This window comes from Odontomachus brunneus, unplaced genomic scaffold, assembly GCF_010583005.1.
Source record: "Odontomachus brunneus isolate Ranch 3 - 2012 unplaced genomic scaffold, Obru_v1 Obru_scaffold_218, whole genome shotgun sequence".
Classification (NCBI taxonomy): Eukaryota; Metazoa; Arthropoda; class Insecta; order Hymenoptera; family Formicidae; genus Odontomachus; species Odontomachus brunneus.
The window spans coordinates 501,733-518,531 of record NW_022639668.1 but is presented as its reverse complement, the minus strand read 5'-3'; the positions used below and the strand labels follow the sequence as shown (position 1 = coordinate 518,531).

At 34.6% G+C, this 16,799-nt stretch overlaps 4 protein-coding genes across 7 annotated transcripts; 2 read left to right on the top strand and 2 right to left on the bottom strand.

Annotated features, from left to right (window-relative positions):
* The first annotated feature begins 748 nt into the window (after positions 1-748).
* On the top strand, positions 749-1,635 carry LOC116852355 (protein ALP1-like). The gene is made up of 2 exons (XM_032832627.1): positions 749-916; positions 993-1,635. Exons 1-2 carry the CDS (start codon positions 789-791, stop codon positions 1,633-1,635), a joined length of 771 nt encoding a protein of 256 aa, XP_032688518.1. The 5' UTR covers positions 749-788.
* Positions 1,598-5,069, bottom strand: LOC116852357. Of its 2 annotated transcripts, none has more exons than XR_004379757.1 (2): positions 3,864-5,069; positions 1,598-2,288 (listed from the first exon to the last, which is right to left on the bottom strand). XR_004379757.1 is itself a non-coding variant. In XM_032832629.1 (2 exons), exons 1-2 carry the CDS (start codon positions 5,032-5,034, stop codon positions 4,237-4,239), a joined length of 723 nt encoding a protein of 240 aa, XP_032688520.1. In that variant the 5' UTR covers positions 5,035-5,069; the 3' UTR covers positions 2,977-4,236. The 2 variants fall into 2 exon arrangements, 1 of the variants encoding a protein (XP_032688520.1); XM_032832629.1 differs by lacking the exon at positions 1,598-2,288 and having other exon boundaries at positions 2,977-4,704; positions 4,780-5,069.
* Positions 5,070-5,206: 137 nt separating this feature from the next.
* On the bottom strand, positions 5,207-7,152 carry LOC116852358 (60S ribosomal protein L8-like). 3 transcript variants are annotated; one of them, XM_032832630.1, is made up of 4 exons: positions 6,905-7,152; positions 6,195-6,344; positions 5,829-5,970; positions 5,207-5,404 (listed from the first exon to the last, which is right to left on the bottom strand). In XM_032832630.1, the coding sequence occupies exons 1-4, from the start codon at positions 6,905-6,907 to the stop codon at positions 5,232-5,234; spliced, it is 468 nt and encodes a 155-aa protein (XP_032688521.1). In that variant the 5' UTR covers positions 6,908-7,152; the 3' UTR covers positions 5,207-5,231. The 3 variants fall into 3 exon arrangements, with proteins under 3 accessions (XP_032688521.1, XP_032688524.1, XP_032688523.1); XM_032832633.1 differs by lacking the exon at positions 6,905-7,152 and adding an exon at positions 6,813-6,875; XM_032832632.1 differs by lacking the exon at positions 6,905-7,152 and adding an exon at positions 6,754-6,813.
* Positions 7,153-7,154: 2 nt separating this feature from the next.
* On the top strand, positions 7,155-10,214 carry LOC116852356 (THAP domain-containing protein 1-like). Its single transcript, XM_032832628.1, has 5 exons — positions 7,155-7,235; positions 7,296-7,462; positions 7,550-7,675; positions 7,808-7,958; positions 8,053-10,214. Exons 2-5 carry the CDS (start codon positions 7,304-7,306, stop codon positions 8,619-8,621), a joined length of 1,005 nt encoding a protein of 334 aa, XP_032688519.1. The 5' UTR covers positions 7,155-7,235; positions 7,296-7,303; the 3' UTR covers positions 8,622-10,214.
* Positions 10,215-16,799: the final 6,585 nt, after the last annotated feature.

Below are 16,799 nucleotides of genomic sequence, written 5' to 3'. Positions count from 1 at the left end.
CAATATGTGGCTTTCCGTAAGAGCCAGAAGGTTATTACTAAAAAAAAAACGATTCCGTAATAACCTTCTGGCTCTTACGGAAAAACAACATATTGATTGGCTGTCGCGCGGACTTCCGCCACGCGGCAAGCATTACCGCGTCCTGTGTGCAGGAGCCATAACTCTAAGGACTATCGCACACAAAATGCATAGAACATAACGTTGCATAAGGGCTATCGCACACAAATTGACATAACTGCATATGCATAGCATAAGATCGTATGGACCAATGAGCATCGAATATTAAGCATCGAACACCAATATGGCGACTTAATACTCGATGCTCATTGGTACATACGGTCTTATGCTATGCATATGCAGTTATGTCAATTGTGTGCGATAGCCATAAGCATAAAAAAGATATGTAACCTACACAAATGTACATAGACATAAATGGTCTGTTCTTTTCAGCTGCACTATGAAAGTTTTGGCCAATCAGAATTGAGGAACAATAATTGCCATTGGAAAACATATTCCTAACTTAAATATTACTAATATGTGTCAAATTTGTGTAGAACTCGCGACGTAGGTGTTTAACACTAAAATAATTAAACAATATATTTTATAAAAAAAGATTTGTTAAAATGGATACGTATTATTATATTTACACCGCGATAATATCAGCAAGTTATTTATTTTTGCGAAAGCGTAAGCAAATAAAAAAAAAACGATTATGGATACGACCTATAAATGTACGTCGATTTGGTGATTTCCAACATCTTTTTCAAGAACTGAAAGAAGATAGGACAATGTTCTTCAAATATACGAGAATGAATCTGTTCAGTTTTAATAAGTTATTAGATATATTACAACCTCACCTAGAGAAAAGAAATTGGAGAGCATTACCGGCAGAACAGCGGCTTATTATTATACTCAGGTAGACATAAGTGTTTTTAATTTTTATTTGAAATTTAATGTTTTCGCTTATATTTAATAATTTTGCTTTCCTTCAGATTTCTTGCAACAGGAGATCAAGTGTCTTCAATTGCATTTGCACATCGAATATGTGAATCCACTGTGTACAAAATTATTAAAGAAACAGCCACAGTGACAGTAAAAGTTTTAAGTCCCATGTATTTAAAGCCACCGAAAAAAGAAAACTGGAAGAAAATAGCTGCTGGATTTTGGAACAATTGGAATTTTCCCAATTGTATCGGAGCGATCGATGGGAAACATTTTATTATCAAAGCACCTCCAAACTCTGGTAGTTTATTTTTTAATTATAAAAAAAGCTTTAGTATTGTATTATTAGCAGCATGCGATGATCAATATAAATTTACGTTAGTAGACTGTGGTACATATGGCAGCGCAAGCGATAGTGGAATATTTGCACAATCAGAATTTGGAAAGTGCTTAAATAATAACAATCTTAATATACCTATAGGAAATATTCAGTTGCCTCTATCAGATATAGAGATGCCATATTATTTTGTTGCCGATGAGGCATTTCCTTTATCGAAACGAATTATGCGACCTTATCCTGGACAGTTTTTGAATGAAAAAAAGTCTATTTTTAATTACCGATTATCAAGAGCTAGACGTATTATTGAGAATTCATTTGGAATTCTTTTTGTCGAAATTATTCAAGACTTTTAGTTTCTGATTATCAAGTAAACCCCTATTCAGAGGGTGTATATCAGTTGGACACGGGGCAATTGGACACAGTCCAATCACAAGTCGCTGTTCCAAGGGACCCTACAAATGTCTCTAATCACACGGTGCTGTGATTGGCTGTGTCCAAATGCACCGTGTCCAAGTGCACTGCTCCCCTATTCAGATCTTCAATTCTTTTGTTATTATTGAAAGCTCTCAAGACGTTCCATACCTTTCTAGGTTCAGAGTTTAAATTTAGCGTATTATAAAAACTTTTAAATTTTTTCTTCTTGATCTTCCTCAGTTTCTTATTCGCAATTCTGCTTTCCTTCTGATATAGAGCAAGGTTTTCGGAATTTGGAAAAAATTTATATCGTTTGTACGCGAATAACTTATCTTGAATAATTTCACGACAGTCATCGTCCCACCAGGGCGATGGTAGTCTTCGAGGTGTGGTACTCTCTCCAGGTTTACGAGCTCCAGCCTCTATTAAAGCTTTATGGATGAGTTTCTCGAGTTCAGCGTAAACCTTGGATGGACTAGAAAACTCTATAGAGTTGCGATAATCTTGTAGATGAAGAGAAAATTCTTCAAGTCGGTGAGCAAAGAAACTCCAGTCCACTTTGCTGACAGTATAATGCGGCCGCATATGAAGCCTAGTAGGAAGGATATGATTAATGTATATTATTATTGGGTGGTGGTCACTACCATGCTTCTCATCACACATGTTCCAGTCTACCTGCATGCTAAGGTTGCTAGAAACGAGGGTGAGGTCAGGAGAACTAGTGATTTGGCCGTTAGATGAAGACCAGGTGGGAGTGTCATGATTGGCAATTAGGAGATCGAGGTCTATTAAAATATCGTGAATAATTTTGCCAGTGTTATTCGGAATAGAGCAAGAGGAAATCCAAGAAGGATGAGAACCATTGAAATCACCACAGATAACATTCTTAAAAGAATCAAGATATGATAAAACTTCAGATCATAACTCGGTTCGATTTTCACCAATATATCTGGAAGAAGAAGGAGGACAGTATAGAGATATTAAACACAATTCAATATCGTTGTTGAAAAATTTTAAACCACAGATGTCCATATCCAAAGCTTGACGCGCCTTATTTATCCAGTAATTGGAACTAAGATTGATAACGTTACTATTATTTGGGAGCAGTGCACTTGGACACGGTGCATTTGGACACAGCCAATCACAACACCGTATGATTAGAGACATTTGTAAGGTCCCTTGGAAAAGCGACTTGTGATTGGACTGTGTCCAATTGCCCCGTGTCCAACTGATATACACCCCTATTATTTCGCTTTGATAGATTATAGCGCATCCACCGGAAGAGCGTGATCTATTACAGTTAATTATTTTATATCCTTTTAAATTAAAAATAGAGTTTTCATCCATCCAAGTCTCACTGAGACATATAAAATGCGGAAAGGGGTTCAGTTGAGAGATATAGTTGATTAATTCAAACTCTCTCTTTTATATGAGCGACAATTCCATTGGATAATATTAACCTTACTAGATTTGCCCATTTTGAGGTCTATAGAATTATTATTAATTTTATTCTTAAATAACACACAGAGAGGATTTAATGTCTTGCAATTGAGAAGAGATAGATAATAAGAGAGAGTTTGAATTAATATTATCGTTAGAATTGATCATATTATTTATCAATGAATTAAACGAGTTGGTAAGAGTGATTATATTATTTTGTAAATGTAGATATTTAGCATCGTTTGTAGAGTATGTAATTCCTTTTTTATATTTGGAAGTAGTTGGGATATTCAAAACCAAGGGGGAAGTATGCGGGGGTTCTCCTGGTTCGAACGAAACCAGAGTATCCTCGGGAGAAGAATAGGGTAAATCTAAGAGGGGCGTGGGTCTAGGGGAGGAGGTGTTATGATGATTGGGGAGGATTTTACTTTCTTTTTTGTGGAAATTAAAGGATTGATGTTATTTTTGTAAGAAGGAAAACTTTTTGTTGTTATTGTTATTTTTATTTGGATATTTAAATGATTGTAAAATAGTAGTAAAGTTATTTTTATCCATAAAGTCATTGGAATAGGTTGTGTTGCATTTATCCGATAACATATCACTGTAGGATGAGATCATTGAAGGAACATGCTTAGCTACAAAAGAGTTAAAGCATTCTCGATTGCGGTTGGATTTTTGAAGGCAAAGGGAATTTTTGAACCAGGAGGAAGGAATCACATCCACATACCTCCTGTAAAACTCTCTAGCATCCCTGTTGCTAATCCCGAGAATGGTCATAAGTTGTTTAATCTTTCTGTTTTCAACGAAAACTGGACAATGTCTAGGTATAGCTTCCGGAATGGAAAACTGGACAAGTATGACTATTGGCTGAATGAGCCGAATCTTCTAACCTTTTCCTAGTACAGTTTATGCATTTGAAGAGCAGGGAGGAACACCCTGCCTCACAGTGTCCAACTGCAGCGCACTTGGCACAAATTCTCGAAGATTTAGTGCTGCGACACTGTTCTTCAACATGTCCGAATCTTTGACATAAGTGACATCTTATAACCTTTTGAATATAAGGCTTTAGATTGATAATTTTCCCGTATAGGGAGGCTCTATCAGGGTAGAGCCTTATAGAGATATTCCTTCGAGAGAAGGAATTTCTTATAGAGAATAGATCCTTCGAAGGTGATTATATAAGCCAATACTTTCCTTCTGCGTGGAGCATCAGTATTTGTACGATCAGATGTATTATCAGGCTTGGAGATACCTTTAACAGCCACAACTTTCGGCCATGGGTCCAGCCAGCCAGGCGGAGGAGAGAGGTTCTCTTGGATTTCCTTGTCACAGTCAATATTGTTAATATCCCAGGAGATGCAGATACGTTGTATTTTGTAGTTAGGGATATATGCTATCCAGTCTGAATGCGAGAACAGAAGATCTCTCATTTCCATAAATCTTCCTACTATGGAATTAGCAGCGTCTCTGCTATTAAATTTAACAGAGAATTTGCTACGACCGACGTTTTTTAAATCATATGCTTCATTCCAAAGATCTCCCATTATTTTGAGCGCCGCTTTCCCTAGCTGAAGTTCGTTAACAATGGGGGGCTCTTGACAAGCAGATAATGATTTGGTAGAGATGAACCCTTCGATACGTACCTCGAACAATCCTAGGTGCGATAGGGGGTATTTATTTTTGCTTAATTTAAGCAAATGTGGAGGCACGTCTCTGTAGGGCCGTTTTTTCGCTTCACCCTTGAAAGAGTTAGACTCAGATTGCGTGGGATCCTTTACTACGTCTTCGCACAAGGCGTTGGACTTTCGTTTGGTGGACGCTCTGGCTGCAGTTTTAGTGGTAGTCAAAGTCTCTCGCAATTGCGAGTCTTTTTCCGCAGTCAACTTGGGTGACGTCATCTTGCTATGAACCAATGGCAGACAAAGAGCCAGGCAAAAACTGATGATATCTCGATGTAGAGGTGGAGAATTATCTCTATTTCCAACGGAATCTTATAAGATTCACGCTTTAAGAATCGGTTAAGATCTTTCGGTTAAGAAGTTCGTTATTATAACAACGATTTATGACGATTTTTAAGAGGGCTACACAAATGCGACTAAGTACAACTGTTGCCAACGTAAAACTCCGGGTTATGTGCTATTACAGTAGCATAATTGCCAGAAGCTCTAGCTAAACGACCCCTGTCCCCAGTTTTCTCTTCTAAATTACAGACAATTGTACCTTCTGGCATTGTACCAACTGGCATTACATTCCCAATCTGGAGATTTGCTGAAAAATTAAACACATTTAACATGTGTAACAGGAAACACAATGATTGAGTTAGTATTTATTGTTGTTGGAATATTTTTCTAGATATTGTATGAATTTAAAAGAATATGCCAATCAAAAGTGATAATCATTCAATAGTTGTACACTTGTGGTTGGAAAGGTTCTTTTTTTTTTTTTTGTAAATTTAGGAACCTATTTTTTTGTTTAATGAGATAATTTATTTTCCAATAAAAAGATCTTATTGGACAAGACAGATAGATTCTGAAACTTACAAAAAAAAAAAAAAATAGATAATATTCCAACCATAAGTGTACAATCATTGTGCTTTCTGAATATAGCTAGTATTATAGATAAAGTATTGATTTTATATCACGTTTAATATTGTTCACTTAAACAATAAAAACGTTATCAACTTCAGACATACCTTTTTTTCCACAGTATAAGAATTGGCCTGTGTATATGCCTTCAGGTGCAATAAATAATTCTTTGCGTGTTTTGAACTTATAAGGATCATGGAAATGTACCACTGCTAGTGGTGCACCACGGCCAAGATCATGAATGATGTCCTAATGAAAAATAACAATCTTCTCACTTCTGTGCTTTAGTCATTTAAGAAAACATTTTCCAAAGTATATGTATCCTCAGAAAGAGATTCAAATTAAAAATTTTCATACATAATACATAATTTCAAACATTAAATTATCACATATACGAAACTGAATTTATAGTAGGATTAAGTTATAATAATGTTTCACATAGCAGAGAATTAGAATAAGAGATTGTTACGAACCTTAATGACACCTTTGATGTACCCATGCCTTTCAGAAAAATCCAAGGAACGGAGCTTCGGTGCTCCCTTCCTCTTTTTTGTATGGGATCGAAAGACAGATCCCGCACCTTTACGCTGAGCACGAATTACTCGACCCATGTTAATTCGAAGCTTATCAAGAATTAAAATATTAAAGTATTAAATATTGTATATAAATATGGATAATGTTCTTTACACACACAACATGCACATAACATGTATTAAGGACCGTCTACAGGATAGAGACCCTACAATTAGAGACTGGCTAAGCTAAAAAATATGCCCGGAAAATGGCAGCGATAAATACGTGAGCTCGATGTGTGTGCGTGTTGATCATGAACTGTGGGCTGCGACTCGTGTAACATAATTTTTTATTGTAATAATAATTTGTTACATCTTTACAGTTTCATTGAAAAATTAGTAAAGTAGTATGTTTAATGTGTTAATTTAATGTGTGAAAACTATTTACAATGCTTTGAATATATTTCCTAACTTTGTTTTTCAAAGTAATGAAAATCGGGTAATTGTTCAGAAGAGCTACCTCATCTCTGATTTTAATAAAAGAGGGCTCAATCGACGCGTTTGTGCATGCCAAATTACTTTTTCCTCTGACAAAATCGTCGCTCTCTATTGCGAAGCGAGATATTAATAGACAAAGCTGAGGGCGTGTTAGGTTAGAAAATCTGTCATACCATCTATCTCTAGCTATGTAACTGGAGGGCTTTGCCCCCCAGACCCCCCTATCATGGGGGTGGGGGCTATAGTCTCTTGTGCTTAAGCTAAAGAGTGAATTTCTTACAAAAGACTACAGCCCTCACCTCCGTGATAGGGGGGTCTGGGGGGCGAAGTCCCCCAGTTACATAGCTAGAGATAGATGGTATGACAGATTTTCTAACCTAACACGCCCTCAACTTTGTCTATTAATATCTCGCTTCGCAGTAGAGAGCGATGATTTTGTCAGAGGAAAAAGTTATTTGACATGCACAAACGCGTCGATTGAGCCCTCTTTTATTAAAATCGGAGGTGAGGTAGCTTTTCTGAACAATTACCATTACTTTTGTTTAGTTAACATTATTTTTGTAGGTATAAATATGCCCAGCTGCTGTGTACCTGGATGCTCTAATCGCACCAGAAAAGGAGTAAAAATACATATGGCTTACTTTCCAAGAGATCCAGAAAGAAAAAAAGTATGGATCACTAATATAGGCAAAATTAATTGGGAGCCAAGTAAATATTCATATGTATGTGAAGTAAGTAATAAAAATCGATTTTTGTTAAAATAAAAATAAAAAGTTAAGTTAAAAATAAAAATATTGACTATATAAAAAACTTTATAGATACATTTCACAAATGAAATGTGGGAGAAAGTACGTATTGATGGAAAGCGGAAACTAAAATGCAATGCTGTGCCTACAATTTTTTCTACTAAATTAGTACGAAGTAGTACATGCATTACTACAAATGTGAGTTCTCTTTTTCTGTAAACCTTTGTTAAAAAGAGTGAGCAATGCATGTATGCTAATTTTAAAAAATATCTATGTAATTTTTAATTTTCAATCAACTTTGATTTGTATTCTTACTGTGACTTATTTAAGGATCAAATTAATGAATCTTTGGGAAGACAGCCTGATGTAACGTTTGAAGCATTGGAGCATCAAATATTAGTTCATGAAGACATTGACGAGAAAAGAAATGACTGTGATCATTCTGGGTCAAATGTTCCTGATGTTCCTACACCAATACCGAGTAATTTTATTATTTTCTATTACTTTTAACTACTTTCCGGAATTACTGAATTCAATTTATTGAAATATACTATTATGTTATTATTATTTTGTAGATTTATCCACTTGTAGTCATTCAAAAAAAAAATGCAATAAAGAAGCTGATGAAGTAAAAGAGTTAAAGAAACAACTGGAAGAAGCTAACAAAAAACTTGATTTAGCAAACAAAATAATCTTGAAATGTAACCGATCCAACGTTCAATTAAAGAAGCATATCAAGAGGTTGACTACAATGCAAAAGAATTCAAAGGCTCGACAGTACTCGAATTTAGAATCATCAATAAAGCGATTATTGAATGATGATCAAATTAAAGTTCTCACGAACCAATCCTCACGCGTTTGTTCATGGTCTAACGACACAATAAAAAGAGCACTTAGACTGAAGTTTTCCTGTGGTTATAATGGTTATCAAGAATTACGGAAGCAAAACATGCCTTTACCGTCCGAACGTACACTTCGAAGAAAACTGGAAAATATCAAATTTGAGGAAGGGATTTGTGATGATACTTTTAAATTGTTAGAAAACAAAGTGTCTCTGTGTAAGGACATTAGAGAAAGAGATTGCACGCTTGTGTTAGATGAAATAGCTATTGCACCAAGTGAACAATTTGATTCATCGACATAGTCATATTGTGGAATTGCATCTTTTTGTACATGTAATGGTATGTCTTTTAAAAAATAAGTTGTTATAATTTAGTAGTATGATTTTTTTTCTCTTGCACATTACGATCTATTAATTTATTAATATTAATCTATTTCTTCGTTTTTTTCTATTAGCATTCTTTCCATTTTCTGCATTTCTTGTATCTGTCTCTATACTTTTTCTATCTTTTTTCTTGTTTTGTAATGCATGTAGGTGAAAATGCTCAAGCTACGCATGATTTGATGTTTGTTCTTGCTGAAATTTTTTCACGTTGGAAACAAAATGTTGATTTCTATTTGACACCAGACAGTTATAACGGAGCATTGTCGCATTCTATCGCATTTTAAGTTATTCAAAAAGCTGAACTATCGGACTTTATGTACATATCATTGTAAACGATATGGGACCGAATAATTTAGCGATGTGGCGTAAATTTCTTATGAGCTTTACTGGACGCTATTTAACACTAATGAACTCAATTATCCTTCCTACTGATAGTAACCGTAAGTTTTGATTTATTCTGACTCTGGCCATCTTTTAAAAAACCTAAAATTCTGTTTATTTAATAACAAAACTATTACTTTGCTAACGAATTTCATGAGTACAAATAATCTTTGTTCTCCTGTGGTTGATTGCGCGCACATAAAAGAACTTGTTGACTTTTAAGAAAATTTACAATTAAAATTAATAATAAAAATTAAACGATTTTTCTAATGGCACTTTTAACAAAATGAAAGTTGTTAAAACCAAAAATTTTGTCCCGAAATGTTAGTGCTAGTTTAAACTTTCTGGCAATGCAAAATGCCAAAAAAAATTTCAGATAACAGCCTTGTTCATTGAAGACGCCTCAAAATGGTTTACATTAGTGACTTCACGTGCTCAAGTGATGTAGTCAAAACATCTCATTAAGGAAAATCTCAGGTAATGAATTATCTGAAAATAAGTTTCAAATATTAGTTGCGTTTTTAGAGTCTAGAATTATTTATAGAATTATTTCAAGAAATGATAGTTGGAAATGGTGCGCAGAATTAAAATTTATACAACGTGGAGTTATTATTATTACCAAGTCTATCATCTAATTGTCGACGTACTAAATCGATGAAAAAGGCTATGAATATGTTCTAACAGACTATCTGATTGTGTGGAAAATATATTTTCTTGTGTTAGAGCTAACAACCCAGCCCGAATGCTTTACAATTTAAACAGAATTTAAAGCGATATCAAAATATTTAAAGGCAGTCGGTAATTCTAGCTATAAAGAAAATGATAGAGTTATTACTGGTGATTTTTTAACTAAACCTATAAAGCAAGAAAAATTAAAAAAATGTCACTTGTACCTAATTTTCTTATAAAAGACAAACTTAGGAGACGTTGAAATCAATGGCTCTTATTCTGAATCCTTTTTTATCGTTAAAAGTGCTTTAAATGTAGTTTCTCAGCCAATCAGGTGGCTCCTAAGCCTTTTTTAGAGGTTCATTTATCATTAAAAGAGAACTTAGAATACGGGCCAATATGTTATACTACATCGCTACATACATTCTTTCCCGTATTACAAAATATAACATTTTATGCAAATTATGTTCAAATTCCGCTGGATCTCCTACATTCAAACTGACCTCAAATTATGGAAAATTCGTAAAATTAAAATGTTTTCGATGTGATATACTTTTTTTTGTTAACAACAAAACATTTGAATATTTTTACAAGATGGAAGTTGTTATTAGGCAATATCTTTCATATCTGAAAACAACTTTTCATTCGAAAAGATATGATTTAGTTAATTTTTTTAAAGAAAAAATGGAGTATATTAAATACGATAAAAACTGCCATAATATCAAATATAAAATAACGATGCGATTAATTAGATTTCGACTTCACCTTACAAGGAATCTTTGGCAACGCGGAAATTAAAAAAAATCTGAAATGTTGCAGAATTATAGAGCAGGAAAATCTAATAACTAAACAATTTTTTATTGGTGCCCGTTTTTGGTTTTAGGGGTAGAAACAACCCCTTGAAAGAAAAACGGTACTTTAATTTATGAGCAAATATTATCCAAACTATTAAAAATATGAAAAAATATTTCAGACAAATTTTGATAGTTTCAACATTATTTTATGATCACATTCTAAGATTTTTCGAAAATTTTATATTTTTCGAAATACACTTACCTTTTGTTTAATACTTGAAATTTAGTTTGCGGTGAAATTAAAGATTATTTTATACCGAATTTGACCATACATAGTGTCCCGAATCTCCATGATGACCGTAGTGAGAACGTAGAACGGGTTGAGGTGAGCAAGAAAGTCCTGTGTTGTTTTGTGATATTCGTAATAATAGTCGATATATTAATTAAAAAAGATTGGTGAATAATCACGCGCGATATGGTAGATGAGCTGCAGTGGGGCCGTCTGCCCTTGTATACTTATATATTAAGTCAAACTGAACAAAAAAGACCTCTATCATTTTGCAAATGACCACATAGATTTTTAAGTATTAAAAAAAATTGTTACATATATGATTGTATATCATAATGCATAAATTTTCTTTAATTAATATCTAAAAATCTATATGGTAATTTACAAAATGGTAAAGGACTTTTTTGTTCAGTTTGATTTATTGTATAAGTATACAACGGCAAACGACGCCACTGCAGCTCATCTACCATATTGCGCGTGATCATTCACCAATCTTTTTTAATTAATATCTCGACTATTATTGCGAATATTGCAAAACGGCACAGGACTTTGTTGCTCATCTCAATCCGTTCTACATTCTCACCAAGGATCATCATGAAGGTTTGGGACACCCTGTATATAATATAGTTATATTTCAAAAACTTATTAAAAAAAAAATTGAAAACTTATATATGCGTGCTATATTCATACCAGTCTTGCACTTTCTCTACTTAACAACGGTGTTTCTGTCTTTTTTCCTTCTTTCTTCATAATTTCTTGTAATAGATAGGGATGTAGACATATTTATTTATAAGATCATAATTGCGTAAATAACTTTTATTAATTACATATTTCATGTATATATTATAACAATATAAATAATAACAGAAAAAATGTGTCTCTGGTTTGCATAAGTTACCGATTAGATTGAATAATACAGCTAAATACAGCAATAAAATAAATAGTTGTACTAACACATTATAAGTACCTGACAACTTATGAAAATAAATACATTAATAGGCGTATAATAAAGTGCCACACTATTACGCATTACATGTCTGATTTATTATTATCCTTAATATGTGTAAATTCTAAATAATTTAAACAAATGTAAAGAGACTCCTGAACATATTCCACATAGCATTACTTTATCTCGAGGATATCCCAAAATGTCCCAGATTGATGAAGGCGATCCCAGGGATATTCCAGCAGGATATCGTAAGATATCATAAGATATCCTGTTAATATCTTACGATATCCTGACATATCAAAATATCTTACCATATACTTTGCCTTTGCATATTACCAAATATAATATATTTTACAATATTGGCAGATTATTTATTGCACGTAACGTTATATACATATAGGACTACATACTAGTAGTATGTCACTATATATCTTTACGATCGGAAATTTGCAAAGTGGTAAATTAATTTGTAAATTTAAATAAATTGTTTTCTGATAATAAAAGAAACTTTAATTTGAAACACAAAAAAGATACTTTTAATATTAGAAAATAATTTATTCAGATTTATAAAAAGATTTACTTATATTTCATCACTTTTAAATTTACTTGTATTTCATTTACTTTTAAAACAAGTAAACATTTACTTTTAAAACAAATAAATATTTATTTAAACACATTTTTTACATTTAAAAAACTATAGTTTTAAAAATATATTTTAAAATAATTATATTTTTAAAAACTATAGCTTTTTAAATGTAAAAACTGTGTTTAAATAAATATTTGTTTGTTTTAAAAGTAAATGAAATACAAGTAAATTTAAAAGTAATGAAATATAAGTAAATCATTTTATAAATATAAATAAATTATTTTCTAATATTAAAAGTATCTTTTTTGTGTTTCAAATTAAAGTTTCTCTTATTATCAGAAAACTATTAATTTAAATTGACAAAGTAGTTTATTTGTATTTTACTTACTTTTAAAACAAGTAAATATTTTTTAAATATACTTTTTACATACTTTTTAAACATACTTTTTACATTTAAAAGAATCTATTCTTTTTTTTTTAAATAAATCATTTGTTTTCGTACATGGATATACCATATGCATACAATATAAAGCGTCTCTCAAAGTGACAGTAGCGCAGTAGGTTAAGTGAACGACTCAAGAAGCAGGGATACTATTCCGTACATGCTTACCGACAATGGTCGAATCGGTAGACGTCGTTGCGCAGCTTTTCTATGGTATAAAATATACCGATCCGACAGTTGTCGGTAAGCGTATACGGAATAGTACCCCAGAGGTCTCAGATTCGAATTCTAGCTGGTAAACAAATTTTTCGAAGTATAATTTAAATTGAATTAAGTAGTGGGTAAAACAACTCAGACAGCACATAAAACTAAAATATATCTGAAAGATGTCTTTTTATAGTCGTCTTTTCGGTTAGACTAAAAGATGTCGAAAAGACGTCTTTCAAACATCTACACAACATAACATAATATATTTTCGTTGACGAAAAGACATACTTTTATTGTCATCTTTTCAATAGGATGAAAAGATATCTAAAATATGTCTTCTCAGTTATACCCAGATAGCCAAACCTGCGCGAACAGATTTCGAGCAGAGTTTACTTTCAACTTTTGATGGCAAATAGATAATAAATTTGATGCAGGATCTATTATATCAAATTTTGCTACCAAATTGCCGCCAGATATGCGGCAAAGCTTGTTGTCGGATAATTGTTGCAGATTTGCAGCAAAAACCACGCAGAGCTTGTAGCGATTTGACGGCAGATTGGCGGCAGAAACCGCGCAGACCTTGCTGCCCTGCAAGCTTTGCGCGATTTTTGCTGCAAATTTGGCAACAATTGCCCGACAGCAAGATCTGTCGCCAAAACCGTAGCCTAATGTAGGGGTGTATATCAGTTGGACACGGGGCAATTGGACACAGTCCAATCACAAGTCGCTGTTCCAAGGGACCCTACAAATGTCTCTAATCACACGGTGCTGTGATTGGCTGTGTCCAAATGCACCGTGTCCAAGTGCACCGCTCCCTAATGTAGACACAGATGGTTATGATTTTGCTGTGGGTTTTTGATCAAATTTTCTGCCAATCTGCGCGCAGTCTGCGCTCAATTTGCTCACTGGATATAAAAAGTTGACATTTGAACTGAATAAAAAGTTATCTGAAAGATATCTTACATGACTTTGTTTTCGATGCGCATATGAAAAAATTCTCATAATCTCTTAAGCCCGTATCAGACTACCGACTGCACAGGTCGATCCGACTGCCGACTACGACTTTCAATGGGCCAATCACAGTGAGGCGCCGACTCGTGATTGGTCCATTGAGAGTCGGCAGTCGGGTCGGCCTGTGCAGGAAAGATAAATATATTAGTAAAAATTGCAGTAAATTAAGTTAATATAATTTTTAAAAAATGAATACAGATGTTTATTTGTCACCAAACCGTTCCGCTTTTCCGCGCAAATTGTGCTCCATGTAATATAAGGAGAAATAAAATCGCGGAATAATAGCTCCTGCACACAGGACGCGGTAATGCTTGCCGCGCGGCGGAAGTTCGCATGACAACCAATCAATATGCTGCTTTCCGTAATAACCTTCTAGCTCTTACGAAAAAACAATATATTGATTGGCTGTGGCGCGGACTTCCGCCGCGCGGCAAGCATTACCGCGTTCTGTGTGCAGGAGCCATTATGACTAAAGTTCTGATTGCACGAAGGTTATTGTGACTTTAAGGTCCGTTCTATAATACGTCGTATGTCGCTGTCGTATGTCGGAGTGGGGAGCGGTGCACTTGGACACGGTGCATTTGGACACAGCCAATCACAGCACCGTGTGATTAGAGACATTTGTAGGGTCCCTTGGAACAGCGACTTGTGATTGGACTGTGTCCAATTGCCCCGTGTCCAACTGATATACACCCGTCGGAGTGCAGCCAATAGACCAATCAGAAGATTTGTTTTTGGAGACGAATTCTTTTCACTGGACCATCGACTGCGTTCCGACATCCGGCTTCGACATACGACGTATTGTAGAACTGGCTTACGGGCCTTCGCACACAAATTGATATAACAATAACGTAAGACGTACCGTAAACCTCCTGTCAGACTATAGATTAGGATTAAGGTTGAATTGAAATTTAGCCAATCAGAGAAAAATTTCCTAAGCTCAAGTTTGGTGAACTTTGCTCTGATTGGTCAATTTTCAATTCAATTTCAATTTTAATCCGTAATCTGATATGAGTTTAAAGCTGGCCACACACACTTTTCGTAACAGTAACTGTAAAGGATGTATATCAGTTGGACACGGGGCAATTGGACACAGTCCAATCACAAGTCGCTGTTCCAAGGGACCCTACAAATATCTCTAATTATACGGTGCTGTGATTGGCTGTGTCCAAATGCACCGTGTCCATGTGCACCGCTCCCATCGTAAAGCGTAACGTATGAATTGACCAATCATGTTGAGAATTATCGTAAGATTGCTATTTTTATGCATATTCGATCACAATTGGTCAGTTCTCAGAGCCAATGCACAAGCACATCCGTTAAGCTGGCCACACACATTTTTCGTAACAGTAACCGTAAGACGTAACGTAAGAATTGACCAATCATGTTGAGAATCGTCGAATTGTAAGGTCGCCATTTTTGTGAATACTCGATCGATAATTAGGTCAATTCTTATGGCTCTTGCACGCAGGACGCGCTAATGCTTGCCGGGCGGCGGAAGTTCGCGCGACAGCCAATCAATATGCTGCTTTCCGTAATAACCTTCTAGCTCTTACGGAAAAACAATATATTGATTGGCTGTTGCGCGGCAAGCATTACCGCATCCTGTGTGCAGGAGCCATTAAGTTACGTCTTACGGTTACTATTACGAAAAATATGTGTGATTAACTTAACATGTTACGTTACGTTAAGTACTGACAATACAATGGCCATACATGTACGTAAACTTAAACTTAAATCAACGCACAAAGAAATCCGTAAATTTAACATGTTACGGATGTTCTTGTGCGGAGGCTCTCAATTAATAAATATCAGTGTACAATATTAGGTTAGGCAAGAGGTTCCCAGATAGTCAAACCGTGAGCAGATAGTCTGCGCGAGCAGATTTCGAGCAGAGCTTGCTATCAACTTTTGATGGCAAATAGATAACAAATTTGAAGCAGGATCTATTGTATCAAATCTTGCTGCCAAATTGCCGTCAGATATGCGGCAGAGCTTGTTGTCGGATAATTGCTGCAGATTTGCAGCAAAAACCGCGCAGAGCTTGTAGCGATTTGACGGCAGATTGGCGGCAGAAACCGCGCAGACCTTGCTGCCCCTTATAGAAATATTATACTAAGAATCATTGATAATTACTTATTTTCAGTATTAAAAATACTGGATAATAAGTAATTATCAATGATTCTTAGTATGATATTTCTATAAGGGGCGCTGCAAGTTTTGCGCGGTTTTTGCTGCAAATTTGACACCAATTACCCAACAGCAACATCTGTCACCAAAATCGTAGCCTAATGTAGACACAGATGGCTATGGTTTTGCTGTGGGTTTTTGATCAAATTTGCTGCCAATCTGCGCGCAGTCTGCGTTCAATTTGCTTACTGGGTTGATAGCGATAAAACAATCGGGTCTCCGTAAGTGATACATTATGGGAGTGGTGCACTTGGACATGGTGCATTTGGACACAGCCAATCACAGCACCGTGTGATTAGAGACATTTGTAGGGTCCCTTGGAACAGCGACTTGTGATTGGACTGTGTCCAATTGCCCCGTGTCCAACTGATATACACCCATACATTATTAATCTTGAAATTATTTACCTTTTCGAATTTATATACATGAAATAAAATTACGAATATATGCATTATTTTTAGATTTCCATTTTCATATGTTTCAAAATGCCCAGCAGATGCCACAACATCTGAATATATATATATATATATATATATATATATATATATATATATATATATATATATATATATATTGTGT